The following is a 27881-nucleotide window of genomic DNA, read 5'->3' on the forward strand; positions in this document are numbered from 1 at the left end:
CTAAGTAACCACAAAAGGTTTGAAATTGCCAAGAAATGGAGGTAACTGTGGCGGCAGATAATTCCAATCATATTTACTATTCTCTACAGATTCATATGATGTCAAATTAGGGAACTCTTCTACTGAGTCATCAAAGACTTCTGACAAAGACGTACTATTATCAGTTTCCTTACAAGAGCATGATGCCACTAATAATTCATTTGACAAAGTTTTATTCGTGTTACAAAGAGATTCATGTACATAATAACATTGCTGAATATTTTTCTTTTCATTGTAAGAGGGATTTAAACATTCACAAGGGTTTTCTGTAACATTAGTTCTGTTGAATCTATTTTTCATGCAGCAAGAAGCGTAACATTTGGAAGGGCATGGTAATATTTTTTTTGTCTTATAGAAATAGCCTCTTTTTGTATCTTGCGACCTTCTACGTTTATCGACACACTCTAATAAGTCTCTACAAATACAAAGAGGGTCACATAAGCAAGCATCAAGATCAGTACTACAATTAGTGTCTACTCCTTTATCCTCTGGATGCTTAACCTTTTTAATAATATGATGAGATCCTAGTTCCGTCATTCCAGATGGCGTGGCACTTAAAACTTTTAAAACGTTTTCATCCATTGTGACATAAACATTTCCAGATGGAGTAATTCTCAAAGACCCGTAAAGGTCGGTACTTTGTCCCTCTGGGTCTAAAAAGATCATAATATCTCCAGACCCCATTCTTCTGACAGGGACGTGACCTTTATTATTTAAGTTCAAGTAGTTCCTCAAATCGGTCAGAAATGCCATTTTTGAATTTTTATCTAAAACAACAGCGTACTGCCCAGATGGAGTTTTTTGTATTTTAATCGGACGGTCGAAATGCGAGCTTTTGTCGCTGTCTAAAAACTGAGACTCGCTGCTTTGTTTTCTGAACGAGCTCTCAGTTATGTTCCTAGATTGACTACAACCCGGTGAAGACAATGTGTGTATATGTCGTAGTAATTCCTCGAAGGCTTTTGAAGATTTATTTGAGTTAACTTTAATCAAATTTTGTGATAAAGTATTATATTTCTCGTCATTTACTAGAATTCTCAAATGTCCCGAAGACGTTTTAACCAAAAGAGCATTTTGTTTATTATGACACGTATTTTCAGTACATTGCTTATCAAAATTAATTACTATATCATCAGAAGCTGTCTTTTGTAACTCTATATGACATTGATTGTGATCACTCATAGAATTCATTATGTGATCATGAAACTGTTTCTCGAATTCTTTGTCCAAAACAAGGAGATAATTTCCCGATGTTGTCATCTTGAGAAAAGCTGGAATTGCAATAATACGCGACGATGCACTTTTAACACTTACTTTGTATAGTTTATCGTTGGCTAATTCTTGGAGAGGTGGTTTAAGAAGAATTAATGACTTTAATATAGGTTCAGTAATAACAATTAACATTTGTCCAGATTCAGTACGCTTTAATATTGTATTTGGCTCTTGTTCAGGCTTTTCACAGCCAACAAATAACATATATGCCCCAGATGAGGACTTTTTCAACAACACCGGACATTCTTTTGAGCTATCTGCGATCACTCCAACACAGTTCATATCTTTGATATCCATGACAATATTTCCTGACAAAGTTCTCCTTAAATTAGCTTCTACACAAGCTTTTGCTCCATTTACACCTTGAACTTTTAATTTAATTTCTCCTCTATTATTATCATAAAATATTTCCATTTCTTTTTTGTCTAATTCTATGGAATTTCTTTCTTTATCGGTTAATCTACATTTGTGTATTTTTGCTTCTTTCGGTATTTTATTTAAAATTACGTCTTCAACATAGTACCTGATATCCTCTCGCTCCATTTTTGCTGTTTTCCTTGCTGCTTGTCTTTTGTTTGATATACTGCTCGCTGCTTCATCACAAACTTTTCTACCATCCGTAGGGGTTCCTTTTAGTTTGCATTCACTTCTGACTACTTTTAAGATTAATGATTCTACATCTATGGCTTGTTCACATACAGTTTCGCAAGATTCACATGGCCGTATATATGTTGACAAATTTTTAAACAGCACGAATTGTATTTCACCAGTTGGTGATTTGGTTACGTGTACTTTTAGATTGGAAACATTCTCCTGGGGTTTGAAGTCGACAATTAGTTGCCTCGAATTCAGTTCTCTCAAGTAAACATGCGTGTTAGGATTTTCTATTAATTTTTTTTCGAGTTTGTCAAGGAAAGTATTTTCGATTTCCATAGCAACGCTGCCAGAAGGTGTATCGATTATATTCGCATTATTTCTTTGAGGTTCGCTGATATCTGGTACCTTCTCCATAACTACCTTGTTCGTTTCCACACTCTTGTACTCTGGTGCCCAAATTTCATCTTTTGCCTCAACATAACTTGTATGTATGTTTTTTATGACTTTATCAGCTTCCACGCTTCTATGTGACATGGTATTATCTGTCGCTTGAATATTTGTTGGCGGTGCATCGGTTAAGCTCAAATTTTCTTTAGATTTATTAATATCTGGCGGTTTCTTCATAATTTTGGAAGTTTCTGCACTTTTATATTCTGATGTCAAAGTTTCGGTCACGGGTTGAAAAACAATGCCTGTAGGTGCATCGGTTTTAATATTTGAAAGTTCTCCTGGCACTTGTTTCATGGTCGTTTTTACACTCTTATAATCTAATCTCACGATTTCATCTACTTTTTCAACATTCTCCATTTCATTTTCCTTGAATGTGACTTTATTATCTACACTGGATGTTTCGTTTTCTTTGCCATGTGGAGTATCTTGCGACACTGATGCTTTTTGATGCCCTTCATGTATTTTATAGGATTTTCTTACCGACACTTTGTAAGGTATGCCCTCGCATGAACAGCACTTCCTTGGAATTGCACATTTACACCCATCGTCTATTTTCAGTTGTTTTGCATCTGTAAATTTAATTGAAAATAATATAATTAAGATAATTACTAACAAATATTTTACTTTCAACATTATTTAAAACTCACAATTTACGTGGGAGTACAAAACAACTGAAAAAAGGTAGCATTTAAATAGTATAATATTTCACTTTGTATTCTACACAAACCCATAATGAGACGCTCATAACTAGATATTTGACACGAGTAAAGGAATAATTGTAACCATCAAAGTGTTATTAACTTATACCAATATTACCTTCCGAAAATTTTGTAACATATAGGTAATAAATTAACGTGTTGTGCGTTGAGAAAATATTGTCGTAAATTATTTCGCTGGTGTCTTATTTTATTATGGAATTCATGAATGTTTCATGTTTAAATTCTTTGTGTCATGGAAAGCTTTATTTTTAGCTAACGTTCAATAACATTTGCTATTTAATATTTTTTGAAGAATTCTCTTTTTTTTTCGTTTACTTGAAAATGAGGTGCAATATGAAGTTCTTTGTTATCTTAGTCTCACGTATTTACATTTATATAATTAAGATAATAAATAGCGTTCCTATTATGACTTCTATTATATTATATTTTGCTATGTATCTTGTAACAGCAGTTTAATAGTTTGCTTTATAAAGTTCTTCTATGCAGTGATGAGTATTGGGTAAATAATGTGCTCTATATAATTCTTTGACATATTTTTCTTTCAGTATCTCAGTTTTTGCTTTGCTTTTATATAACAAACTTTCGTTGCTTAATTCTGATGATCTTTTAGCTTTTACTTCTCTGATAGGTTCTCTGGAGCTCTGATTTTTGGGATCCCTGGATGTAAATTGTACTATTGTAACAGGCGATATTCTAATTTCTGTATCTTTAATATTACAATTCCTATACCTATTGATTTTCATCTGTGACTTAATCTTGTCCAAAAACGGATTAGCTGCCGTAAATTCAGTACTCGAGAAGTTGACCTCACTGTGAGAGGAAAGTTTATTGGTTACCAAAAAATCTTTCATCTCATTTTCCACAATGTCGATTACAGATTCTTTATCATGACCAGAACGTGTTTTTAAATTAACGCACGAGGACTTGCACGTAAGTTTTTCCATTTCTGTATCTGTTTCTCTTTCCCGTGTCATATTTAAACTTTTATGACCTTCAAATGAATTAATAAATGACTGATCACTATCATTTCTTTCCTCTATCATCAAAGCTTGAAACGTAGAAGTATCAATACAGAAATTGGTAAGTAAGTTATTTTTAAATGTGTTTACCTCATTTTCTTTATTTCCGGAAACACATTCTACTGGATTGTAGCCTCCGAAATAATTTTCTACATGCTCGTCTTCATTCACGCTTGTTACCTAAGGTTAAACCAAAACTCTCATTTAATTGTCTGCAAAAATCAAAATTTTAACATGGTGGTCATATTTTTAAGGAATCTAAACTAAAAATGAAACCACCATGTTGTTCAGACGAAATTTATTTAAAATATTTATATAAATATTAATTGAATGTCCTTAAAGAGCTGATTTAATAATCCTTGATTTTCTCCGTAAAGTTGTGTAACTTACTTTTTGGATTGGAGCCACATCCATATATCTTCCAATTACTTCATCAATTATATTCTGACATGGTTGTGATCTACGATCTAGAAACGAAAGCTCTACATCACAAAATGCCTTGCTATTTTACTCCCACGTAAATTATTAATTAAACAATTAATTGTATGTATTTACCTTTGTGACAGGAGCAAAAACGTATCGGCACGTCTCCGCACTTACAGGTGATCTGGAAATTTACAAACAAATAAATGTACATACATAATAAATACAGACTAACGACAATGCCTGTTTTGACATGAGAAAGCTTTTTATATTTTTATGGAATTGTTTTAAATTCTGAACTACCTCTATCCAATTCTACGCTGCAAGAATAACTCAATAACTTGGAATAAACTGGATCCTGCTCAGAGTGTAATACGTGTGTTAGGCTCCTTATTGGATCACGATGAAACTCGTTAGTATATAGATATCAGATACGATGAAGTAAAAAGTACACGAAATCTATCCAAAGTTAGTTGATTTTAGTCTCTCACCTCTTTTTCCACTTTTAAGTTACTTGCTGAGTTTCTTTTCATATCGGACGACTTAATCGGACAAGGGCTTTTCCAACCTTGTGCCACTTGTTTTTCTGCATTACCAGGTAATTTAGCAATCGACCTTCGACTTTCAAAATTTTTTTTCGGATCAAATAACTCTGGGCCAAAGACACACTGAGCAGCTCGCATGTTCTTTGAGTATGGACAAGAAGGACCTCCGCAGGGATCAGGTTTCCATTTCGATACATCTGCTGCTATTCTTTCAGGCGTATGCATGGAACAGTCTAAGCCACATACTGTATCTTTCTTGTTTGGACACTTCATCACTTCGCCCTTAAGGAAAATCAAACAAATTTTAATGTAGTTTTATTATAGGAATTCAGTTTTTAACGTAAAATTTTATCGATGCCTTAGACAAAGCTTTACTTTGATTAATTCAAAATGGGAAAATTAATAAATACTTAATTACATGCAGATGAGACCTACAGTTGCTTCCACAGTTATGCACATTGAAGGTTTATCATTGTCATCCGGTCAGATATTAATATTTTTAACTTTTTCTTGTTTACCAGACTCCAAAATACAAATGGAAAAAATACGTATGATCAAATTACTACCATCGAAACCAGAAAGCGAACATGGAAGTATAACGAAAAATCTGTTTCTGACACCTACCTCGTCTTCCTTATCAACCGGTAAAGGTGGGCAAGGACCTTTTCCACTTTTCGGTGGGGGCGCTTTCTTAATACAAACACAGTCTTTGGGACCTTTCGGACAATAACATTCCTTGGATCCTCCCCAACGCTTACATGGGCCCTGTGGAATTTGAATAATAATTCAATAATGGCTGTTTTAACAATTCTCCTTCTTTCTATTTAGCATTTCTGTCCATATTAAGAATTTGCCTCACTGACTTTAAAGACAAAGACTTTGAAGTCTATTTCTACTTAAATTTAATATTTTTATAGGGGAACTAGTTAAGCAACACAATTAATTAACTGTAGAGGAAATCGCGTATGATAATTAACTTTATACTCCTTGCAAGAGAGATTCAAATTGTGTACCTTCTTTGATTCCGTTCCTTTGTCAGAGTGAGCAACACGAGAGGCTTTTATTTGCTTCAAGCACAGCATCAGTTGGTTGTAAGTGTCAGGATCCAACTAATAAAAGCAAACAAAATATTCATATCCTTGTTAGTAACAATTAACAAATAACAAAAAAACAAAATTAGCAAATAACCACAGATGTTTTCATTTGACGATTTCTGGTATTACAGATTATATCAAGGGGCAACAAATATTCTTTAAGTTGTTTCTTTATAGTTAAAATGCTGAATCATTGACGATTTTTTTTTAAACCTTTATATTAAAACACGTAAACAGTGATATATATTGCAAATACATGGAAACGTAGTACCAAAAATAATCAGCTTAACAAAAAGCTACTCAAAGTGCTCGATATTGTTTTACTCAGTTTTCAAATGTGCTCCCAAATTTTATCTTATAGTTCTATTTTACTTGTATTGCAAACAATTTATATTCAAGTAAAAACTCCAAAACAATTATTTAACAAAAATTATGACATTCACCTCACACCTAGTCTTGACTGCACCACCAACAATAGTTAAATTTAAATTCTTCTTTATCGTAGTCAAAATAAATTCCTGCAAAACCTTTTTTGTTTCCGTATTCAATTTTCCATTGCGGCTGTGTTTTAAACTCTTCAGTACTTGGTCAGCAATCACTTTACCAGGCCGTGAATGCACTTGTCTGTCTAACACGGTGTACATATTCTCAAATATATTGTCCAATAACTTTTGTTTGACCATTTGACAAACGCATGACTCCTTAATATCAGTACCACAAGTGTCGCCCTGGACCAAACATTCTCTATGAGCAGCACATCTCGGACAATCATTGCAGTAGTACCTTTGGTCACTTGTATCAGTACACTGATTACATTTGATACACTTTACTTTGAAGATAGCTAGTTCTGCGTCCACTTTATTTAACTCTTCACCCATTAACTCTTGTTTCCTTTTACATTTATCTTTACACAAGTCACATGTTGTTTTTAGTAAATCTATTTCTTGGATCAAAGATTTTTTCTGAAATAAGAACATATAATTGGAACCACTTATAGCATATATCACTCATTTACATATATCACAAAATTCTTTGAACAAACCTCTGCAGTTAAATCTTCCTTCTCGAGTTGTTTTTGAAGCAAAGCTTTACAAATTTTCTGGAGATCTTCTCTTGCTTCCTTAATATATGCAGCACCTTCTGCATCCTTTTCTAGTTTTGCTTTCTTTTCATTTTCGTCTAATGCCTCTAAACGTTTCATTTCTGCCGTTATGGTTTCTATTTTTATCTTAAACAAGGAGAGATAAAGATTATGATTCGATTACAAATATTGTTGGTCGTTATTATTTTATATTAAATTTACATACTTTTGCATGCTTCTTCTTAGGTTCTATCGATTTCTTGATCGCTTCCGCGGCCCTTTTGTTAGCTTCAATTCTCTTTTTAAATCCGTCTATTTCAACATTTAAAGATTTGATATCGTTCGTTTTACGAGAAATTTTTTCGTTGATTTCAAGCTGCGCTTTGCCTATACTATCCAATTGCGATTCCAAGTCCTTCTTATTTTTACGCCATTTGTTAACACTTTTTTCTACGTCCTTCAACTGGAATAATTGTTGATTTTGAGTTACGTTAAGAATCATATTAATATAGTACTGTATCGACTCAAATATGTCTCATTGCATAACGCCAATGGAAATAGCTCTTATCTAAGGAGAAAGTTTATAACAAAGTGATCTATAACCCAACGAACATGTTTTTATTGTCGCTAGACAATAGCTATTTAAATTAACGCCAAAGTAAATAGCTATTATCTAAGGAGAAAGCATCGAACAAAGTGGTGTATAACCCAATGACCCTATGCGAATTGGCGGACTTCACATGTCATTGAAAAGTTTTATGAACCATTACCTGACACGCAAGTTTCATCGAGATAATATATTCACGCTAAAGCAAGTGCTAATTAATTACGCAAAGTGCAAATCATACGAAAAGACAATGGTGCCGACACAAAAACAGAATATACAGTAGAAGTGGTTAGTTAGCCCCACACGCGTGCCAACTATATGTATATAGGTCTCTTAGATTAGGGCCTATGTAGCTCAGTCCGCCATTTTGTGTGGTTGTGTTAACCTTTCGCGCAAATTCTCTAAAATCGTAAAAAAATGCCTCATTGTGCAATTTTGGACTGCAAAAATTGTACCCGTGGTGGAATTAAATATCATCGGTAAGTCTTATTTTAATAAAATTTTCGTGTTTTGTTTATAGAATAGATTTTTTGTACTGTAAGAAACGAAAATAAACATTATCTCTTATTTTGGAGAACTAAAAACATTTCTAACTTTCCACGCTAGTAGCCTTAGGGCGCGTTCCCACTATGTCGTCACGTTTTATTATCGTTGGACGACGACGGTCATGCCTAGCCTGTTCCCATATCACGACTATCTGTCGTGGACGATTTTTTATCGTTGAACGACTGTCGTGACTAGCTGTTCCCACTAGATCGTGACGACAATTTATCGTTTCACGACAGCCTCCTTGCCTATCTCAGGCTACGACCCAACGCTATTGCAAGCGAGCAGAGGGCGCGGGGTGCGAGAGAGGAAGGCAGGGAGCAGAATACGTGCGGACAGAGATAAATAAAACGTGACGACTGTAGGAGCTGCGACAATCTGTCCTCACGTTTTTATCGTGACGTTTTTTTATCGTCTGACGACTGTCGTTCTAGCTGTTCCCACTGTGACGACAGTTTGTCGTTATAACGATAAAAAATCGTGAACGACAGTTAATCGTGTCGTGCTATATGTGAACAACTTCATTTAAATATACAAGCCACGACACTGTAAACTGCACGACAATCTGTCGTCACGACATAGTGGGAACGCGCCCTTAGAGCATATAGGACTGGAGACGTCATTGATAGGCAATCCCCTCTGTCAACGTACAAGCACAAAACAACCATGGCACATTAAACACTACTTTCAATTCGATGTTTTTTTTCATTTGCATTATTGAATTCACCGCGTCAAGTGCTCCATGAAATATGTCGACTTGCAACATACAAACTTGCAAAACAATCTCTGCTACATCTAGTCTAGCAAGGATGGAATCACATTCCATTTATACGTCTATTTTTGACATTAATTACTAGTTTTCTATTTTAACACATTTTTTTCAAAATGATCACATTGATTTAATTTATCGATTACAGCGAAAATATTTGAAAAAATTCGAACATTTGACATAAGCATGCCTATGAAGTTCCCTAATTACTGACAGGCGACCAAAGAAAAAATGCAACTCTTCATGAACGCTATTTTTTCGTTATAGAGAAGCGAACGTGCTTTTTAGCTCCCATTTTTATCGATAGATTATGTAACGAAGTTTATTCAAATTGATTTATCCGCCGTATTATATATTAAATAATAATGTAATAAATTATAAATAATGAAAATAAATTGTATATGTTTTAATATAAATCATTATAAATCATGCCGTTCTGTAAGAAAAAAGAAAAATAAAAGTACACATACGAGTACATACTTACATACAATACACATAAATTACAAAAGCAATCAAAATAACTAAATAGCTAACTGTCCTTATCCTGCACAAGACATGCGCAAAAGACCGAAAAAGACCCATTACTTCAATTCCATTTCTCGAACCACAACTGACTGAAATATTTAGATTTAAAACAAAGAAACTATAGAGTTAAACTGCCTCCGTGGCCGAACGGTTACCATGCCGAACTGCCACGCAGAGGTCCCAGGTTCGATTCCCGGGCCGGGAGAAATATTTGTATGGCCTACATTTATTTCTCTCGTGAGTTTGGGTGTCATTTGTGGTTGTCTATGTGTGTGTCCATGGCACCCGCGACACAGGGTTTCCCTAGTGCGGGGCTATGTTGAGTGTGAGCGTTATTATTATTATTATATTATTATTAGTTGATTTAATGTTAATCTTATTTTTAAAATGACTTTTTATTAAATGTTACTAATAAATAACTAACAAAATATTGTTGTATTCGTTTTACTGTTTGGAGTTACCAATCAGAAGTATACATTTGCCCGAAATAATGTTTGCTCGAATTTTTGTAATCCCAAATCAAAAATTCGAAACAATGTTTGCTAGATTTTTTGTAATCCCAAATGTATTTTTTTAGATTATTTTAGGAATATTACAAAACAAACTAACTTAATCTTTTCTTTGTAATAAGCAACCAAAATCCCCTGAAAGCATAACGGTTTTGTTATAAATTGGTTTTCAAGATTATGAAACTTTGAGTTTACGTTTAGTTGGAATCTAGAAATTCGAAACTACCAAGAGAGAGAGACAGCTCTGCAGCTGTGCAGATATATCTGCACAACTCTTAATACTTGAAGTGAATTCGTATAAAATTCAACATAATACTATAAAACTAATTAATATTGACATTAAGACTTCTCCATCACTCTTGTGTTCAAGTAGTTTTCACTAGAAGCTAATTATGGTTCATTTTGTTATTTCCAGTAGTCGGGAGAATATGCTTAATTGTTGAGCCTTTAAATCGTGGCAAACAAAATTAAGCAATACTGAATAATGACTTTACAATTTAAATTAAATGTTTTAGTTTTTTTTGTATTTCTATATATGTCACTACGTTTGCATAGGTTAACTCCGGCCATGCTTGTCATTGGTTCCAACGCTGACCGTGAAAAACCGGAAAAACTCTGGACATTCTTTCGCGGTTTTTGGATTAGACTGGATTGTATTTATTGTCATCCATTTATTGGTAAGTCAATGTGCAATCTCCTCTGGCAAATACAAGTAAAACAATACTACTGTTACACTACTCACAAAATTGCAAAAAGAAATCCTCTACATCCAGTCTAGCCAAGTGTGGTACACATATCGATACCGTTACGTCGATAACTTTCCGTCTCTAGTATATTCATGAGAATCGACTTATTTTTATAGGCTTATTCTGTGTACGGATATGACATCAATGTGTGTTTTATCTGTGTATTTGTAAAAATAAGCTAGTGTTGTTGATTTGTGCTTGTGTGAGACCATAGTGACACGACTCAATATAGCATTTGAATGCACCTGTTTGTAATACTACCCCCGCCACTCAATAAGTGGCAAAAAGTTTTGTTCGCGAAACAACGCTAATAGCGTTTCCCGTATGCTCTAAGCCAGTAGCGAAAAAATCTCTCCAATTTAGAGAGAGAATTTGTCGATAAAATTATCGATATTGCCTTTGTTCAAGTTTTTTAATTTATCATTACGATGAAAGTATTATTATCATTATTATCATGAAATGTACCTTAATAGATTTTCTTTTCAGGTTCCGGCAAGATCCTTTTCGAAAAGAAAAATAGATTAAAGCTACCTACTGGACGATAAAATCGGATGCCGACAAAATTTAGTACGAATTGTTCAAAATATGGACGTAAAAATACAGTTGTGGTCATAGAATTAAGAACGATTAATGACACAAAACCATTATTATTTTGCAATAACCATTAAGTGTCGAATTAATTTAAAAATATGCTCTGATGATGTTAAACAATATTATCTGGATTGACCTTTTTTATTTAGCGTAATACCATTTAAACCATTTATTTACCACACACAGTAATACGTACAGAACATAATAATATAACAATATTGTGGGAACAACAACAGTGCGTGGAAGGAACAGGCTCAATATAATCCTTGTGGCTGTATGCCTCGCGGTACTGATTTTCAGCTTGACCTTGTTGACACATCGTTTTTCAACATAATCCAATTCAACTATACCATATCGCCACGATAAACATCGAATACTAATAATTATATCGGTTGAATAACATTTAATAGATTAATGTAAAAAAATAGTATGACTATGACTATGTATGACTAATTTATATGTAATAAACAATAATAATATTATTAAAAAATATACATATATAAACCACACAATATTCTCAGTTACACTTACGCTGGCTCGCTGTCTGCTCTGTCTCTAAACGAATAAGAAGAAGGAAAAAAACAGTTAACTTCTCATAAATTAAAATAACATTCTTCCTGTTTTGCTCATACGAAGTTGTCCCGTTACAAGAAGGAGTTACATTACTTTTAGTCGCTGTAATAATTTTTTTTTCGTGTGCGTCTTAACTAAGTGTTGGGAACTGCTATGACGGAGAGGTGGTGGTAAATCATTCCAAATTTTCGTCGCTGAGTACTTCAGACCACCCCTGTAGCCAGTCGTCCTATGTACGGCGTGGCTAAAAGGTTGGCTTGTCTTCGTCGAGTATTTATGCTATAAACATTCGTGACCCAGTCCAACTTGTCAAAGAGATATTTTGGCTTTCGGAGTGTAATTAGCTTGTGTACAAAACAAGTCAAATGGACTTGTCTTCGTGCTTCCATTTTTAATATATTTTCTCGATTTAAGTAGGAAGTAACGTGTACACGTCTTGGAATATTAAAGCGAAAACGAGCACAAGCATTTTATGGTACTCACTGTATGGCACGTTTCGTTTTCTCCAGGAGTCTCGGTCCATATCCCGCATCACAGTAATTGAAATGAAGACCAGCGATTCGACTAGTATCTGTCTAACTTTTTCTGATAGGTGATAAAAGGCGTTTCTAATTTTTACATCAATGTGCTCTATAAATCGCAACTCACTGTCCATTATTAGGCCCAAGTTCCTGGCACTATTTACCAGTTCGATATTGTCGTTTCCCAAAGTTATAATAGGATTATAACTTAGAATTTTCTCCCTTTATACTCTCGTACCTATTACCAGGAACTTTGATTTGCTTGCATTTAACAGTAGCGCATTCAGTTTTGTCCACTAGCAATATTTCGCAAATCCGCGTTGATACGTAGTAAGGCAGTATTAGTATTTGTAGGGGAAAAGGACTGGTAGAGTTGCGTGTCGTCTGCAAAGAGATGGACCTTGCTATGATGTACCACATTTGGAAGATGTGCTGCAAAAAGTGCAAAAAGTATCGGGCTCAGAATGGAGCCCTGTGGCGTACCTCTAGTTATGCTTTTTATATTCGACTTTAGAGAATCTCCGTTTTCCGAATCTATTTCCATGTACTGCCGCCGATCTGTCAAAAAAGAATGGAACCATTTGCAACTAGATTCTGTTACACCATAGTAGTATAATTTTTGCACTAATAGACCGTGATTTACGCTGTCAAAGGCTCACGAGAAGTCAAGTACGATGAGCACCGCATCCTTCAACGTGTCCGAAGCTGCTAGCATGTCATCACAAACGTGCGTTAACGCAGTTTGAGTGCTATATCCGGTGCGAAATCGTGACTGTATTTCCGGCAATACGCTATTGTCTTCCAAGAACCGTGTCAACTGCGTACAGACTACTCTTTCCAGCACCTTTGACAAGACGGGCAGAATGCTAATAGGTCTTAAGTCCCTAAATTCCTCTATACTAGTACCCTTGGCGATAGGCTTTATTCTCGCTATTTTGCAGGCTTCAGGGAATATCTTAGTTCTAATCGACTCATTCACAATATGAGTTATTATAGGCAGGGTAACTTCAAGCGTCAAACGTACCATCTCGACGGAAATATTGTCGCAACCTGTCGCATTTGATTTAATGCTATTGAGAATTTTAGATATTTCTTCTTTTGTTGCTGGCTGGATATTAAAAGCACTGTGAGAGTTTTTATTTTGCCTATAAGAGTTCAGAATTTCGGTCTCTACATCGCTATCACCTGGTACATCCAAGAAAAAAATTGTTAATTACGTTAGGATCCTGGAGGTGAGATGGAATGCTTGGTAGATTCGCGGCGTTGTTCCCGAGTGCTGCTTGCTGTTTAATATGCAGCTACATATTATTTGCTTTATCCTTGTTATTATTAACATAGAAGGAGAAATAAGCTGATTTTTCCCTTTCTATAGCACTGGCAACAAGGTTCTTGAGCTGTTTATAATATTCTCTGTGCTCATATTTTCCAGTTCTGTGAGCTCTTGTCAGCGCAGAGTCTCGTAGCGACATCATAAGTTGAACGTTATCGGTGATCCAGGGCGTAGGCGTATATTTAAATGTGATTTTCCGTAGTGGCGCGTGAATATCAAACAAGGACAAAAGTATTTTATTAAAAATATTAGTTTTTAAATTAATGTCTGATTCCTCAATAATACTATTCCAAGGCAATTTATTTAGGTCGTTACAAAAACAGTTCATATTAATTATGTCCAATGAGCGTTTCAAAATTGTCTTAGGCTGTACCTTACTCTTCTTTATTGAAAGTTCGCAGGTAACTAATCCGTGGTCGCTTAAATTCTCATTATGGTAGACACTGACATTCCTGCATAGAACAGGCGAGTCTGTAGCTATGATGTCTAGAAGAGATGCTGTATTTTCTGTAACTCACGTCGGTTCCTGAACCATCACTTCAAATCTACGTTCTGAAAAAAGTCCAATATCCGTCGCGATCTTGGATCCGTGTGTTGCAATAAGTCAGCATTGAAATCCGTCAGCAAAAAAGTGTAATCATAGTAACCGAAACAACTTATGGAATCGTTGAGCGCATCGATGGCAGCGGATACCGTTACTTCTTTAGGCCTGTACGCTGTACCAATGGCAAGTCGGCCACGACCTGGTAGAGTTAGCTCTAGCCATAATTGTTCCAGAACAGATTCAGGATGAGACTTAATACGAGCCTTCAGCTCTTTGCGGACTTAAAAACCAACTCCTCCTCCCTTCCTCTTTTGCCTCGGCATGAGCTTTAGCTGATATCCGGGCACTATCGGCGCAAGCGTTTCTTCCTTTACGCATGTCTCATTAAGTGCTAAGACGTCTATTTGGTATCTGTTTACAGCGGCTACAAGCTCGTCACCTCCAGTGCCCAACGATCTCACGTTAAGCAATCCCAGTTTCAAATTTAGTCGTTTATTTGTAGCATAATCTAAAATAAGAGTAGTAATAATCTTGTTTAAATAATGGTACCTACATTTTTTTTATTATTAAATAACAATCACTCGGTTACTTCCCGGAACACTGACTGGACAAATAATTAAGAACTAAAATATAATTTTCTATTTTACTATTTTGAAAATAGAATGCGATAATTCTTCAGTACTATTTTTATGTCAATAAAACGTTCTTAAACCAACAACGTCGCATTGTTGGTTTAAGAACGTTTTATGAAACTATTTATAGAAAATAATGGGAAATAATAAATCTTGTGATTCTGCTACAAGAGAAGTTATAATAAAGCTGCGTGGTTGTAAGTGGTCATATCAGAAATTGTAGACCATTTGCATTGCTCAAAAACGAAGGTGTATCAGACCGCTAAACATTTTAAAACACACAAGACAACTATGAATATTCCCCGTAAACCTAAAGAAAGAAAAACGTGTCCACGAGAAGATTCAAGAATAGTTAATCTCGCTAAGCAGGACCCTTTCAAAGGCTCCAATCAAATAAAAAACAAGTTTTTAGTGAAAACGATCCTCGCGCAGTATTTGCACATACCGTTCGAAGACGCTTGGTGGATGCACACTTCTTTGGGAGAGTAACAAGGAAGGTGGAAGTATGTACTTTTCTCGGATGAAACTAAAATTAACAAACTATGCTCTGATGGCAAGCAGTAAGTACGCCGACCTAAAAATATGGCAGTTAATCCAAAATATACGGAAAAGGACAGTGAAGCACGGTGGTGGAAATATTAAGATTTGGGGTTGCTTTTCTGGTTATAGCGTAGGACTTACTAGACTGATACAAGGTAATATGGACCAATACCAATACAAACACATCCTTGAAGAACGTATGCTACCGTACGCTGATGATAATCTGCCGGTAATTTGTACATTCCAGCATGATAATGACCCAAAACATACTGCCTACTCTGTTCGAAGATTCCTCGACAGCCAACTGGTTACTGTGTTGAACTGGCCACCAAACAGTCCAGATCTTAATCCAATAGAGCATCTTTGGTGTCAAGACAAAAAGAAATTGGCAAACAGACGGTGCAGTAACGTGAACGAATTGTACGATGCGTTTTTAGAAGAATGGAACTCTAGTTCACTCGAAAAAGTTAATAGAGTCGATGCTGCGCCGCTGCCATGCCGTTATCCACAGTCGAGGACAGGCTACTAAATACTAAATTCCTTTTTATTTATCATTATATTATTAAGAAAACGTTGTTAAATTAATTAAAATATACCACTTCTAAAATTATTGAAATATTGTTAATACTACAGTCAAGTCCCTACCTCGTTCTTAATTGTTTGTTCAGCCTCCATCCTATTTCAGTTTAAATAAAATTAAAGTGATTCTAATTTTAACAGTATTTTTAAATATTATATTTTTATTTAATTTTAGATTTTGTTAACCCCGAATGTTTATAGCTAGCACTATAGTCAATATTTTCCAGTAAGGGTTATTATGTTTATTATGGACATTTGTATATCAAACTGGTGCCGTATTATGAAGCGTTCTTAATTCTATCACCACCACTGTATAAATAATACGTCAATACCTACTCAAAAAATTGTTATGCATGTAAGTATAGATATTTTTTGCTGCTTATATCATTGTCTTTACAATGCTAAAACTAAAACGTCTGTCTTGTAATATATTTACATAACTATTTTGTATAACAATTGATTTGCATTTTAATCCCCTTTTTGTCATAACTGATAAATCCAGATAATGAAATGGGCAACAATTTGAACAATTTTATAAATAAAGATGATTGCATATGTAAAACCTTGTGTTGAAAAAGTTTGCAAGGGCAATATAGATATATTAAGTGCTCATTGTTACAAAACCCATGCCTGCCATCAAGAATGTGATGCGAATAATTTCGGTTATTTGACTGGTATCGATATGGCAGAAAAGAGCCCCAAAATGGATAGGAATGCAGCAATTACATCATCACATTGTTGAAGAAACTGAATTAGAAATTGTAAACCTACGGCACAGAAATGAAGGTCAGTTACTTATATCTACCTACTCAACTCCAAGGAAAAGAAAATTTAGTAGACTAAGAAGAAAATTAGTTAATTTAGAAAAAAATTTAAAAACATTGCTAAAAATGTATGCTATGACGAGTGAAAACATTGCAAGTTTAAAAAATATTACTGTTCAGGTTTGTCTTTCTTTTTTTGATGTTTGTATATAAGTAAACATTTTTAATTTATAATATTAATGGGACATATATTCATATATCGAAAGCATGTTTAGTATGTTTATTACAGTTTTTCATTTAAGTCAATATTGTGTGAGATAAAACTTTAAAAGCTGACGTTCGCAGTCATCTGCCATCGTCATCCTTAAAAAGACGATTTATCACCAAAACACAAAAATTAAACGACAAAAATAAAAAATAATAATTTGTTGTATTTTAAGTCCTAAAAATCATTTAAATCGTAGTAGTTTCCGGGTTCCAGGCTAATGCACTTTCATCTTTTCTTGACTAGTTCTGCTTTTACTATTATTTTCTAGCTTGAATAATCAAGTACCGATCATTTTCTAGGTTCAAGAACTAGTGGCGCGTCGAGTTGTTAATGCAGAAGAAAATGTAATAAAATCCAATTTAATAAAAGCTGTAATTACACGGTACGTTAATATCCACATACAAATTAAAATTATCTAAAAGGAAACTATATTTTATATCAAGGAACATTTACCTTTTTAACATTTACCTTTTCAACATTTTTTTTTCAACATTTACCTTTTTATCTTTCATTTCTATCCTCTAAAACCAACCTATCAATATCATATTATAGGATTAATCGTATCTTCATAAAAAATACAATACATAATAATAAAATGGTATTTCTTTGTAAAAAAAAATATATTGAGTACTCCTATTAAGTACACATAAGAATTTGCTTCGTAATTTTCTTTTTATTTCCAACATAATAAAGGCTGCTCTATACCGAAGTAAACGGAAACAAAGTAAAACGCGATATACAGTGTGTTGATTTGCATTCTCGCCAAATTTAAGAAATTAATATTAGAAATAATGCTAAATCATCTAAAAATATTTAAAAAAAATATTCTGTTCAATATTCTGGCTAATTTTATCTAGTCAAGTTTTCCAAAATTGTCTCGGAGTCATATGCACCACGCAAGGGCAGTGACCCCGCCACCCGCTTCACCGAGCGATACGTAATCTTTCTCGATCGCTTATTTACCTATTTTTTTAATTATGATTATGTACTAGTATTGTTATAATTTACTATTTATTTACATTAATTAGAAACGTTGTCTGAAAAAAGTTTTTTGTAACTTAGATTTGGTACTTACTAACTTTAGGTTACATGAAAGTATTGCTAGATGTACCTAGCTCCACAATTCTCTGCATCATCTGCATCATCTGCAGCTCCACTGCAGAGATTCGCACGTGAGTTTCGTTTCACATTAGACTCCACAACTTTAAAAGCAGAAACTTCGACACTCGTATCCTCCGCGTAAAGTAAACATTTCACATCATGCCATAAGAATTAGACACGCACTTGTACTCTTAATTCATTTTTTGTACTACTACCTCTTGTTTATATACTAAACCACATGGCATTTCCTGACAGACTAGAATAGAATGTACCTATGCGGGATGTCAGCGTGACGTAGACGCAGTCAGTCTGGGAACCAAGGTCTACTACCCGCCCCCATCACCAAATAGATCTAAAATGCGTTTCTTTCTGCGCTTTTAACATTGACTTACAATTGTATGGACGTCGGGTCCGCGCTAAAAAGTGTCCGCACTTGTAAGGCGCTAAAATCGTATACAGAGCGCGACACTCCGCTTTAGTCTTCATTTGTTCTACGGACAGCGCGATACTGCGATGACATAACAATTTAAATTTCGAATAGGTTGACTTGGGACATTTTTTTCGTGGTTTTTGTATTAGACCCGTCGTAAATTTATTTGTAAGTCAATGCTTTTAAGGTCATTGTTCAAAATGTTTGCAAGTACCGATGCCGTGCAAGTCAATGACCTTTGGATCAAAATGTTGTTTTTGAAATTGTTTACCGCAATTAAATAAAAAATAGGAATTTACGAAATGTTTTCTTGAATAATTTTTTTAGTGATTTGGGTTCAGTTTCGGATATAGAATGACCTCTGTAAATGTGGCGAGATTGCAAATCAACACATTGCATACAGTTTTTTATAAAATTTGCCTCTAATATTTTTATCACTTATCGACAACGCAAGAAATCCGATGTGCGTATCTCTAATCCCAGCGAAAGGTCCTCTTTGTCGAGGAGATGCTACTTTCTATTCGTTCAGATGTTAGTCGTTTGTCATAGTCCAGCTATTGACCGCAAGATGGCAGCACGTCGAATGAAATTTCAATAAAATCAAAACGTCGTACCTAATTAGCAATGAAGGTACCTATTAAACTTTCAACGATATAACAACTGGGTAATGTTTAAATTATATTAATAGTCCAGAATGTTACATCTTTTTAAATTAGAAGCTATGATCAATCATTATCAAGATTTCGTAGTGTTTATCATTTTGTTTGTACTCGTTTTGGCGACCGAGGTTATAATAGTAATCGAGGCTTATGGCACTTCCATTGTCTTTTTTCTTCCGTGGGTGCCGATGACTCGGTGGGAATTCCTTCGTTTATATTTTAGGACTCACCTGCTGTAATAGGCATTTTTGCCTTTCCAAAGAATCCGCTATTTTTTCCTTGTAAGCATTTTCCATGCAAGACCACATACAGTCGGCTTGCTTCAGCAAAACAACACCTTGTCTTTCCTTATCCTCTAGTTGAGCGATCTGCCCTTGTAACGTCTTTTCTGCCTCTAGTAGATCATTAACTCTGGCTGAACATTTCTTATCATAAGACACTGCCTAGAAGACAACAAACAAATCAAATTATTGAACGCACGTGCTGTGTTTATACTTAGATATTATATATATCTAAATCTAGACCATTAGATAATGCTTTCTTACCTGCTTCAAATTGCATAGCACTTTACTCAACGGTAAGTCGTTCGTTGTGTTATGACTTGCAATGGATGATTGTCCGGACACGCAGCATGTGTTCTTCTTTGAGACACTGCTTACTTGGCATGGATGGTTTTTATTGTTATTCACTCTGCAATCACAAAATTGTTGTGACGCGATATAAGTTACGCAATCAGATTTGTTAAGGTATACAAATAAAAGGTAATAATAGGTATATAAATATAACTTTTTAAATATAGTTTCTCAAAACGTGGTATTTTTCGTACTACAAATCGTATATGTATTAAAAAACTCGTTTGATACACGTGCGGATTTGTCATTTTCACTGTGAATAATGACAAACTTTCCGCACTTGTATGAAAAATATCTATTTTTTTATCTGTTTCTTGAAACGTCTTCTTTTCATTTCGTATTATTTTCACGAACCTGCAAAGTTGGTCTAGTTGCGTCCCATATTATATGACTCCTAGCGGACCTAACTAACTTTAGTCTTCGCGAATAGTACCTATAGAATGGACTTTTACTAATTGCTACGACTTGCTTTATATAAGAATGAAAACATCGTTAGATTCAACTCTTCGCAGACACCTGAAGCTCTCAACTAGCTTTGAGCATGCTTGAATGACTTACAACGTCCGCTATTTTTAACCGTCTTCAAAAGCGGAGGAGGTTCTCATTTCGACTGTATTTCTTTGTGTGTGTGTTACGCGATCACTCTCGGCATTCGTGAATCAATTTTGATGGTTCTTATTTTGTTGGGAAGAGGGCACCTCAGTATTGGTCCCAATTAAATTTGAATAAAATATTCCACTAACTGCGGCAAATTAGGGAATGAATTCACTTTCCGGTAACAGATTTCAATTCCATGAACTTTTGAGGTCCGTTTTGTTTTTCATAATAGTATTTTTTTTAATATCAATTAACGGGACGAACAAGTCTTGCGCCTAATGATAAGCGACATTCCTGCACATAACAGTTCCAACGACAGCCAGAGATTTGAGGGCACTGCCACTGCACCCGTCACCCTGAGACAAACTTGATAACACCTTTCAAAACCGGAACGCAGATTACTGCGTAAGTTATGTTGACGGTATTTCCCTGGCGAACTTATGTCTAAGGGGCAGTGCCCCTAATCAGATCTTTGTGATTTAAAGCAACTGTTATGGACAGACCTGTAGCTTACCATCAGCCGCAAGATTTGTTTGTCCCTTCACTTGATATTATATAAAAAAACCTTTAATAAATAAGTGTGATGTTCAGCTGAGTGTGAAAATACTTTATATTTTGAAAGTTTTGTTTGCGGTGCATGTACCTACAATATCGTAGCATCTAAGCATCGTAAGTGTATCATGTTGTCTAATATAAAAAAAGGAAAAAAATCTTCGTGTTTCGGGTGTTTTCGGCTTTCCATTAGTTGCCTTTTGCACTTGGTGCCGTCCGACTCACACTCAATTGACTAGATTAGCTACTACACTTTATTTAGTATTTTTGTTCATTTGCTTGGTATTTCGTTATGGAGTAAATATTAGAAAGGGAAATAATTTTACAGATCTATAAAATTTATGTGGAAATCAAAACATGTACTGAATTCATGATAAATCTAATAATTACTATGCTCTAGCCAAATTCAATATTTACGAATTGAATCAATATAAGCGCTATGCCAGAAAAAGTAGAGACAATTTTTGTGCGGTACTTTTTATGTCTGTCCATATACGGATTAAAAGAGGAAACTTACTGTTTCCCACTGGAAAGACTACTGTCTCTGGTGGTGTCATTCGCCATGTAGCACATGATTCTTTGTGCGCGTCCGAACATACTAGATTTCGCACTAGGAATCGGGCAGTGCGGAGTACTGGGCGACTCGGGACACATGCGTTTCTGCACCAATTTCTGTTGATTGTATATCAAAACATAAGATTAAACTGATATGAGCTACGATGCTAGAAACGAATGCAGATGAAGGAAGTATCTGCCCCAAATGGTGTGTTGTCGATGACGTAAAAAATTATTAGAAACCAAAAAAGGAAACAAAAATTGATGTATTTTAAATATACTTTAATAATATATTTTTATTTATACACTGTGTAAAGGGCGGTTCTCTCTACCGTGGGAGAAGGATCTGCGCAGCTCCAGCCAAGTGAAATCTCTAAGTTGTTGAAGAAAGATTTACTTTTACCTTGCATGACGCCAATACAATTTCACCCTATATGCGGAAGGTCAAGGCAGTTGTACCCAAGGACTCGACTCCTGGAAGCCGTTCCGCGAGATGATGAATTTCACCGTTTATGATGGGCAATAAAACTTCGCTCTATATGAGCGTACGCAATATCAGAAGGTCCGAGTACCGGGTAGCAGTTCCCAAAAAGAGACTCAACTCCTGGTTAGCCTAACTGAGCTTTCGGTATTCTCAGATTTCTCTCCATTCGAGGGAAAAATCTTAACATCGCGATTCAGAAATAACGTCAAATGGGTCAATGCCATCTAGCGGATTCTTAGTAAACTAAAAGTAAACATTCTGGCATAAGGCCGACTAATACATAAAGTAGGTTTGTTACAACTGTTTATTATTTTTATTTTAATAACAAAATTTAATGTTTATTTAAAATATTAAACATATTTTTCTGTTAATTGTTTTATTTTCATGAAATTGTTTTGCTCTAGATTATCGGTGGCGTCTGGCCCTGTACTCTCATTGTCTGTTCGACATCCGTCCGATACAATTTACTGTAAGTAATACTCGACTAAATTAAAAGATGCATGATGCCAATGAAACTTCATACTTGACATTGTTTTTTAACTTGGTCGACTATTAACTATTTCACAGTTATTGTTTTGGACGGACGTCTGACAGAGGACGAGAGTCTTGCTCCGTCTCTCGGTCTGTTCTGCATGCAAAATGCCGAGAGAAGGACATTTTATATCCAATGAGTGAGATCATAGTATAATAAATCAAATATGGTAACTCCATGAAACATAGCAACGCGGCTAGTATGTGTGCAGGCCCGCAAGCCGTGCACAAACGCACACATTTGCATAATCGTTAATACAGCAATGAAGCGCTCGCGATGTGTTTAAAAGTAATAATGGTAGATGTACTTATAGTTGTATTTGAGGTTATTTGAACAAGAGTGCCTCAAAGTCAGAATCATTCGGCACTTCATTTGTATATAATCATACTCTTATAATCGAAATAAAATTATCAAAACGTAACTGCATTAAAAAAAAAGTTATTTCAATATGGCAAGAAAATACTATGATGAACCCATTGACTTATGGATGAACCGCTTAATTTTTTCAATATATTTACAACCTGTTGCCGGTACAAGTAAAATAATGTGTCAAACACAGACATCTAGTGTCAACCCTACACTCGGAGCAAAGTTGAATCTTATTATACTCCGGTAACATAAGTATTATATAATCATAAGTTTCCTGATAAGTTAAAAGAGGCCATAATTCGCCCTAGTCATAAAAAAGGCAGTCGTAAAAATTATACCAATTATGTATTAAGTAAAAATGTATTGTCAAGCAGCTTGGAGATTATCTTCAAAAACATAATATTTAAAAAAATTTCAACACGGATTTCAGAAAGGGAAGTGTATTAATGCCTTGTTATCAAATTGTACTAACGAAATTAACAGTTTTTTAGGAGATAAAAAAATAATTTTCGATTTTAAAAAAGCGTTCGAAACTCTTGAAACATGTAATTTGTTAAATGCATTGGGGGAGTGTGGGGTGGGAGAGCCGCTGAACAAATGGTTCAGTGATTATCTCACGTCGCGGTCATACAGGGTGAAAGTGGGTGATAGGTACAGCAAAGAGATAAAAGTATTGTGCGGGGTGCCTCAAGGTTCAGGGTGCGGACCAATCTGTTATCTGATGCATGTAAACAGTTTGTATGGAGTTAGTACTCGACACTGTACGGCGCACATTTTCGCTGACGATCTATGTTTGCTACGAGCCGGAACGGATTAGCATACAATTAGATGTAGATGCAGTTGTTAAGTGGAGCCATGTTAACGGCATTGTTCTGAACACGGATAAAACCAAATTATTGATTTTACACTGTCCCTATCAGCACTTAACCGACTCACCCAGTCCCATTCTCGCCCATTCATTTAAATGTTTACATAATAATTTAAATAATTGTAGATGCAAGCCAGTAGAAAAAGAAAAATGTGTTACTTATCTCGATCTCAAAGTATTGTTCACATAGATTTTATATGTAACAAGTTAAGAATACTATTGGGTAAATTCTATCGCTTAAGTTTCAAAGTGCCAACCAGCACGTTAAAATGTTTGTATATGGCAATGGTGGACTCCATAGTAAATTACGCCCTTGATAGCTATGGACTTACATTTTAATCATACATTGACAGCCCAGAGAAAAAGCAAATTAAGATTTTAAAACTTCTTATAAACAAAGAACAAAAGTTAAATGTAATGGTGACCATACTAAATTATTCCAAATTTGTAAAATTCTTCAGATTAATTTACAACATAAATATCTTCTGGCTGTCAATAACCATAGTGCAGAGGTGCGTGACTCGTCGTTGTATACGGTTGGTAACAACTATAATACAAGGTCGATGACCTCTGGTAAAATTGTAATCCCAAGAGTAACTAACTACTATGGAAATAGGACCTTAAAGAAACGTATTCCATACATATTAAACGGTTTGCCAGTAATACTACAACAGTAATTCAACAGTAATTTTCGATCCTACAGTCAAACTGTATATATAGTTTCGTAGGACTATGTTTATTTAAATATATTGTACCCCCTTTTTTAAATTCAAATAAAATAAAATAAAGTCTTTGTTTCTAACTCGATCTCAAAGTTTAGTATTAAGATTCACCTTTATATTAGTCATTAGAAACTGAGACCAAATAAATATTACCTTCTGTTTTTATATTTTAATTTTTACACAAATGTAAGTGCGCATTTGACCTCCATCTCACCTGATGGAAAGCGACGATGAAATTGACGATGGAGCATGCACACCTAAATAATGCCTATTCACTCTCGCCTTGAAAAGGTCCAACTTATAACGTTCAGGAAACAAGTCTGCAAGCAGGGAATTCCACTCCATAACCGTTCGCCATATGAATGTGGAAGCGTAACGCTTCGTGCGGATCTTTGGAATATCCACAATATGGGGTGGAACCCAAACCTGCGCCTAGTGCCCCGGTGATAAAGGAGAAGGCGGAATTAAATCGTGTAATTCCATCGCACACTCTTCGTGATATACATATCCGGTAAAACACCGAAAAGCAGGCAACTTTACGGCGGTGTTCAAGGCTCTGCAGCTTCACTTCTACTAATTCCGAGATATAACACTAATTTTGACCAGCCTGGTCATAGACAGAGGCAAATCAGTGTTATTGAAATTTGTGGCCCACCTTTGTGTGCTTTACGATAAATCTCTAATAAATTCATTTCTTCAGTATTTTTTTGGCCGGCCTTGGGAGTGGATCCCGCTGCCAAATGAGCATATTTGGGGCAACCTACGGGTCATTGTCTGGTAGGCCGTCCGAAATATGATAGAATCGCCAAAGAAGATGCTGAATGTACCCGAATGGTCGGACTTTAGCAGGAATTAGCAAAAGACTAAAAGAAATGGCATACTTTGGTGTCGGAGGCTAATCTACTTCGGATCGCAGAGGTAGCCAAGTAAGTCGGTCATTCCCGGACTAGTGTTCACTACCTAATAATTTCCGTGTAATTTTTTTATTATTTAAGCATCAGGTTTTTTTATCGTGCATTATTGTTTAATATTTGAGTATAGTATCATGAAATATTTAATAATTATACTTGAAATTTTAAATAATAAAAATTGCCACGGAAATTAAGTAACGAACACTGGTCCGAGAATGGCCATCGTAATGTTTTTCAGGTAGTATGTACAATAAAGAACTGCTAGGCCACGACGCGTGGCCACCCTACTTACAAATTCTATTAACGCCTATGTATATTCGTAATAAAGTTACTAAAAAAACGTACTGGTAAATCACAATTAGGATCTTCCTTCAAAATGCTCCAGAAATCGCACATTAGTTTGATTCCAGGGTTAGAATCTTCAGGGCAGTCATTTTCTGTGCTCTTCTGTAACGTGGAGCCTAGCTCTTGTATCAACTCGTCGACAGCCTCGTAACGCCGGCTGAGGCATTCTGGCACTTCATGCATTGTACTGCTCGTCTGTGGAACTAAATAGTTAATTCTTCAGTTGATAAGAACAGTTGAGACAACTGACACTGGTTCTAGTCCAGTCGGTCTGGTTTTAGCAGCAGTAGACCTCCTTGTGTGAATTCGTTCGGGAAAGTACTACCACCCTACCTATTCCTGCCGCCATGCATTAATGTGAATATTACTACGTTCCGGATTTTAAGGGTATCTAAGGGTGCAGATGAAATTACAGGCACATGGGACTTTTCAACTTATGTCTCTAAGGTAGTGGGCGTAGTAGCAGTGTCTCTCAGATCTTTGCGATGTACTAAGTGACACTGCCACTGTTATAGACAAGCAAGTCGCTTACCATCAGGCGCACGACTTGTTCGTCCCAGCACTTGATATCATATAAATAAAGTCTGATCGAAGGAATTTTTATTTGTGAACAATCACATGATCTTTCTATCAATAATAAAAACAAACTATAATCCTGGAGTATTTTCTCAAAAAATATAGATGAGTAATAAAGTAAATACACAGACATATCGCACTGTTATTACAATAGTGTTGCAACTCAAAATACGTGAAATTCGAGATTATACCATTTCTGAACGCAAAATTTGATTCTCTACACGTCTAAAAAAAACGTTAGAATATTGTAAGAAATAATCAAAAGATATCCCCTTAACTCAAAATGAGACACATTTTATATGAGCTAGTACTGGTCAAAATAATCCTTATTCAAAAATATTAAATTATTTTTTCCATTATATTTTAAAATATATTTGAGAAATTGTTTAAATGTCTATAATAAACTATAACATACATAAATTTTAATGATTTTTGGCGGGAAGTGAGTAATTCGTTCTTCATCGATTCTGAGAAAGTACACTTTTTGAGTTAATACACTATTATATTAACAGTGCGATATATCTAGTGTAAATATATTATCTAATTCAATTAGGTGCGTGTACTACCTAAACCAAAATCATTATCATAATGAATTCAAAGTGCGTTGTTAGTTTTAATCTAAATTGTACAGTCAACATTGACGTATCTTGTTCCGTTGCATTAGAGGCGATTTTCGAACAAAAATGTGTAGTCTGAAGTGCTGTTGTCCGTACTTTAAGTTTAGTCGTATAGTCAATTATATACTTAATAAAATGTACATAGTTGATTATCGTAAAATTTTAAAGACGGATGGTCTTCAATATGCTCAAAAAATAAGTTGAGAATTTTGTCTAATGGCGGGTCTGTCCGATAAGCGCTCATATAGCAAGTTCGTTTGATGGTGATTGGACCATGGACTGACCAATGTTATGATATGTTTTAAACTTGATAAATTATGATTTTATATGACTAAATATTATTCAAAATACACGGAGTATTACTTAAGACACAATAACGCGCCTTCAAAGTATAATTATGAAGTTATCGAAAAGAACAAATATAGGCATATTTTATATTCTATAACCAATAGTTTAGTACTCCTTTTTTCTTACTTACACTAACAATAAAATAAATGAATATTTTGTAATTAAGACATTTGCCAACAATCTGGCTGTAAATTGAGAGAAATATTTTCAATTTTTAATTTTATTTTAATAAGCAACAGAAGCAGCAAGAGATGACATTTAAAATGACCTTACCGTAAGACGAAATATGACTAACGTTTG

At 35.0% G+C, this 27881-nt stretch overlaps 1 protein-coding gene across 1 annotated transcript; it reads right to left on the reverse strand.

Moving 5' to 3' along the window:
• Positions 1-27881, reverse strand: LOC113229814. Its single transcript, XM_026463493.1, has 13 exons — positions 27855-27881; positions 26041-26235; positions 21772-21926; positions 20019-20163; positions 19704-19916; positions 7466-7702; positions 7201-7386; positions 6602-7120; positions 6078-6173; positions 5689-5829; positions 5011-5346; positions 4652-4703; positions 1-2927 (listed from the first exon to the last, which is right to left on the reverse strand). The coding sequence occupies exons 2-13, from the start codon at positions 26221-26223 to the stop codon at positions 1-3; spliced, it is 5190 nt and encodes a 1729-aa protein (XP_026319278.1). The 5' UTR covers positions 26224-26235; positions 27855-27881.

Source organism: Hyposmocoma kahamanoa, unplaced genomic scaffold (genome assembly GCF_003589595.1).
Source record: "Hyposmocoma kahamanoa isolate Upper Pololo Valley unplaced genomic scaffold, ASM358959v1 62, whole genome shotgun sequence".
NCBI lineage: Eukaryota > Metazoa > Arthropoda > Insecta > Lepidoptera > Cosmopterigidae > Hyposmocoma > Hyposmocoma kahamanoa.

Coding starts and splice junctions, on each gene's coding strand:
- LOC113229814 (XM_026463493.1), bottom strand. CDS start 26,223: ATGCATGAAGTGCCAGAATGCCTCAGCCGGCGTTACGAGGCTGTCGAC. Junction 19,917..20,018: donor TGCTATGCAATTTGAAGCAG/GTAAGAAAGCAT, acceptor GTTGTCTTCTAG/GCAGTGTCTTATGATAAGAA. Junction 7,387..7,465: donor CTAAGAAGAAGCATGCAAAA/GTATGTAAATTT, acceptor TCCTTGTTTAAG/ATAAAAATAGAAACCATAAC.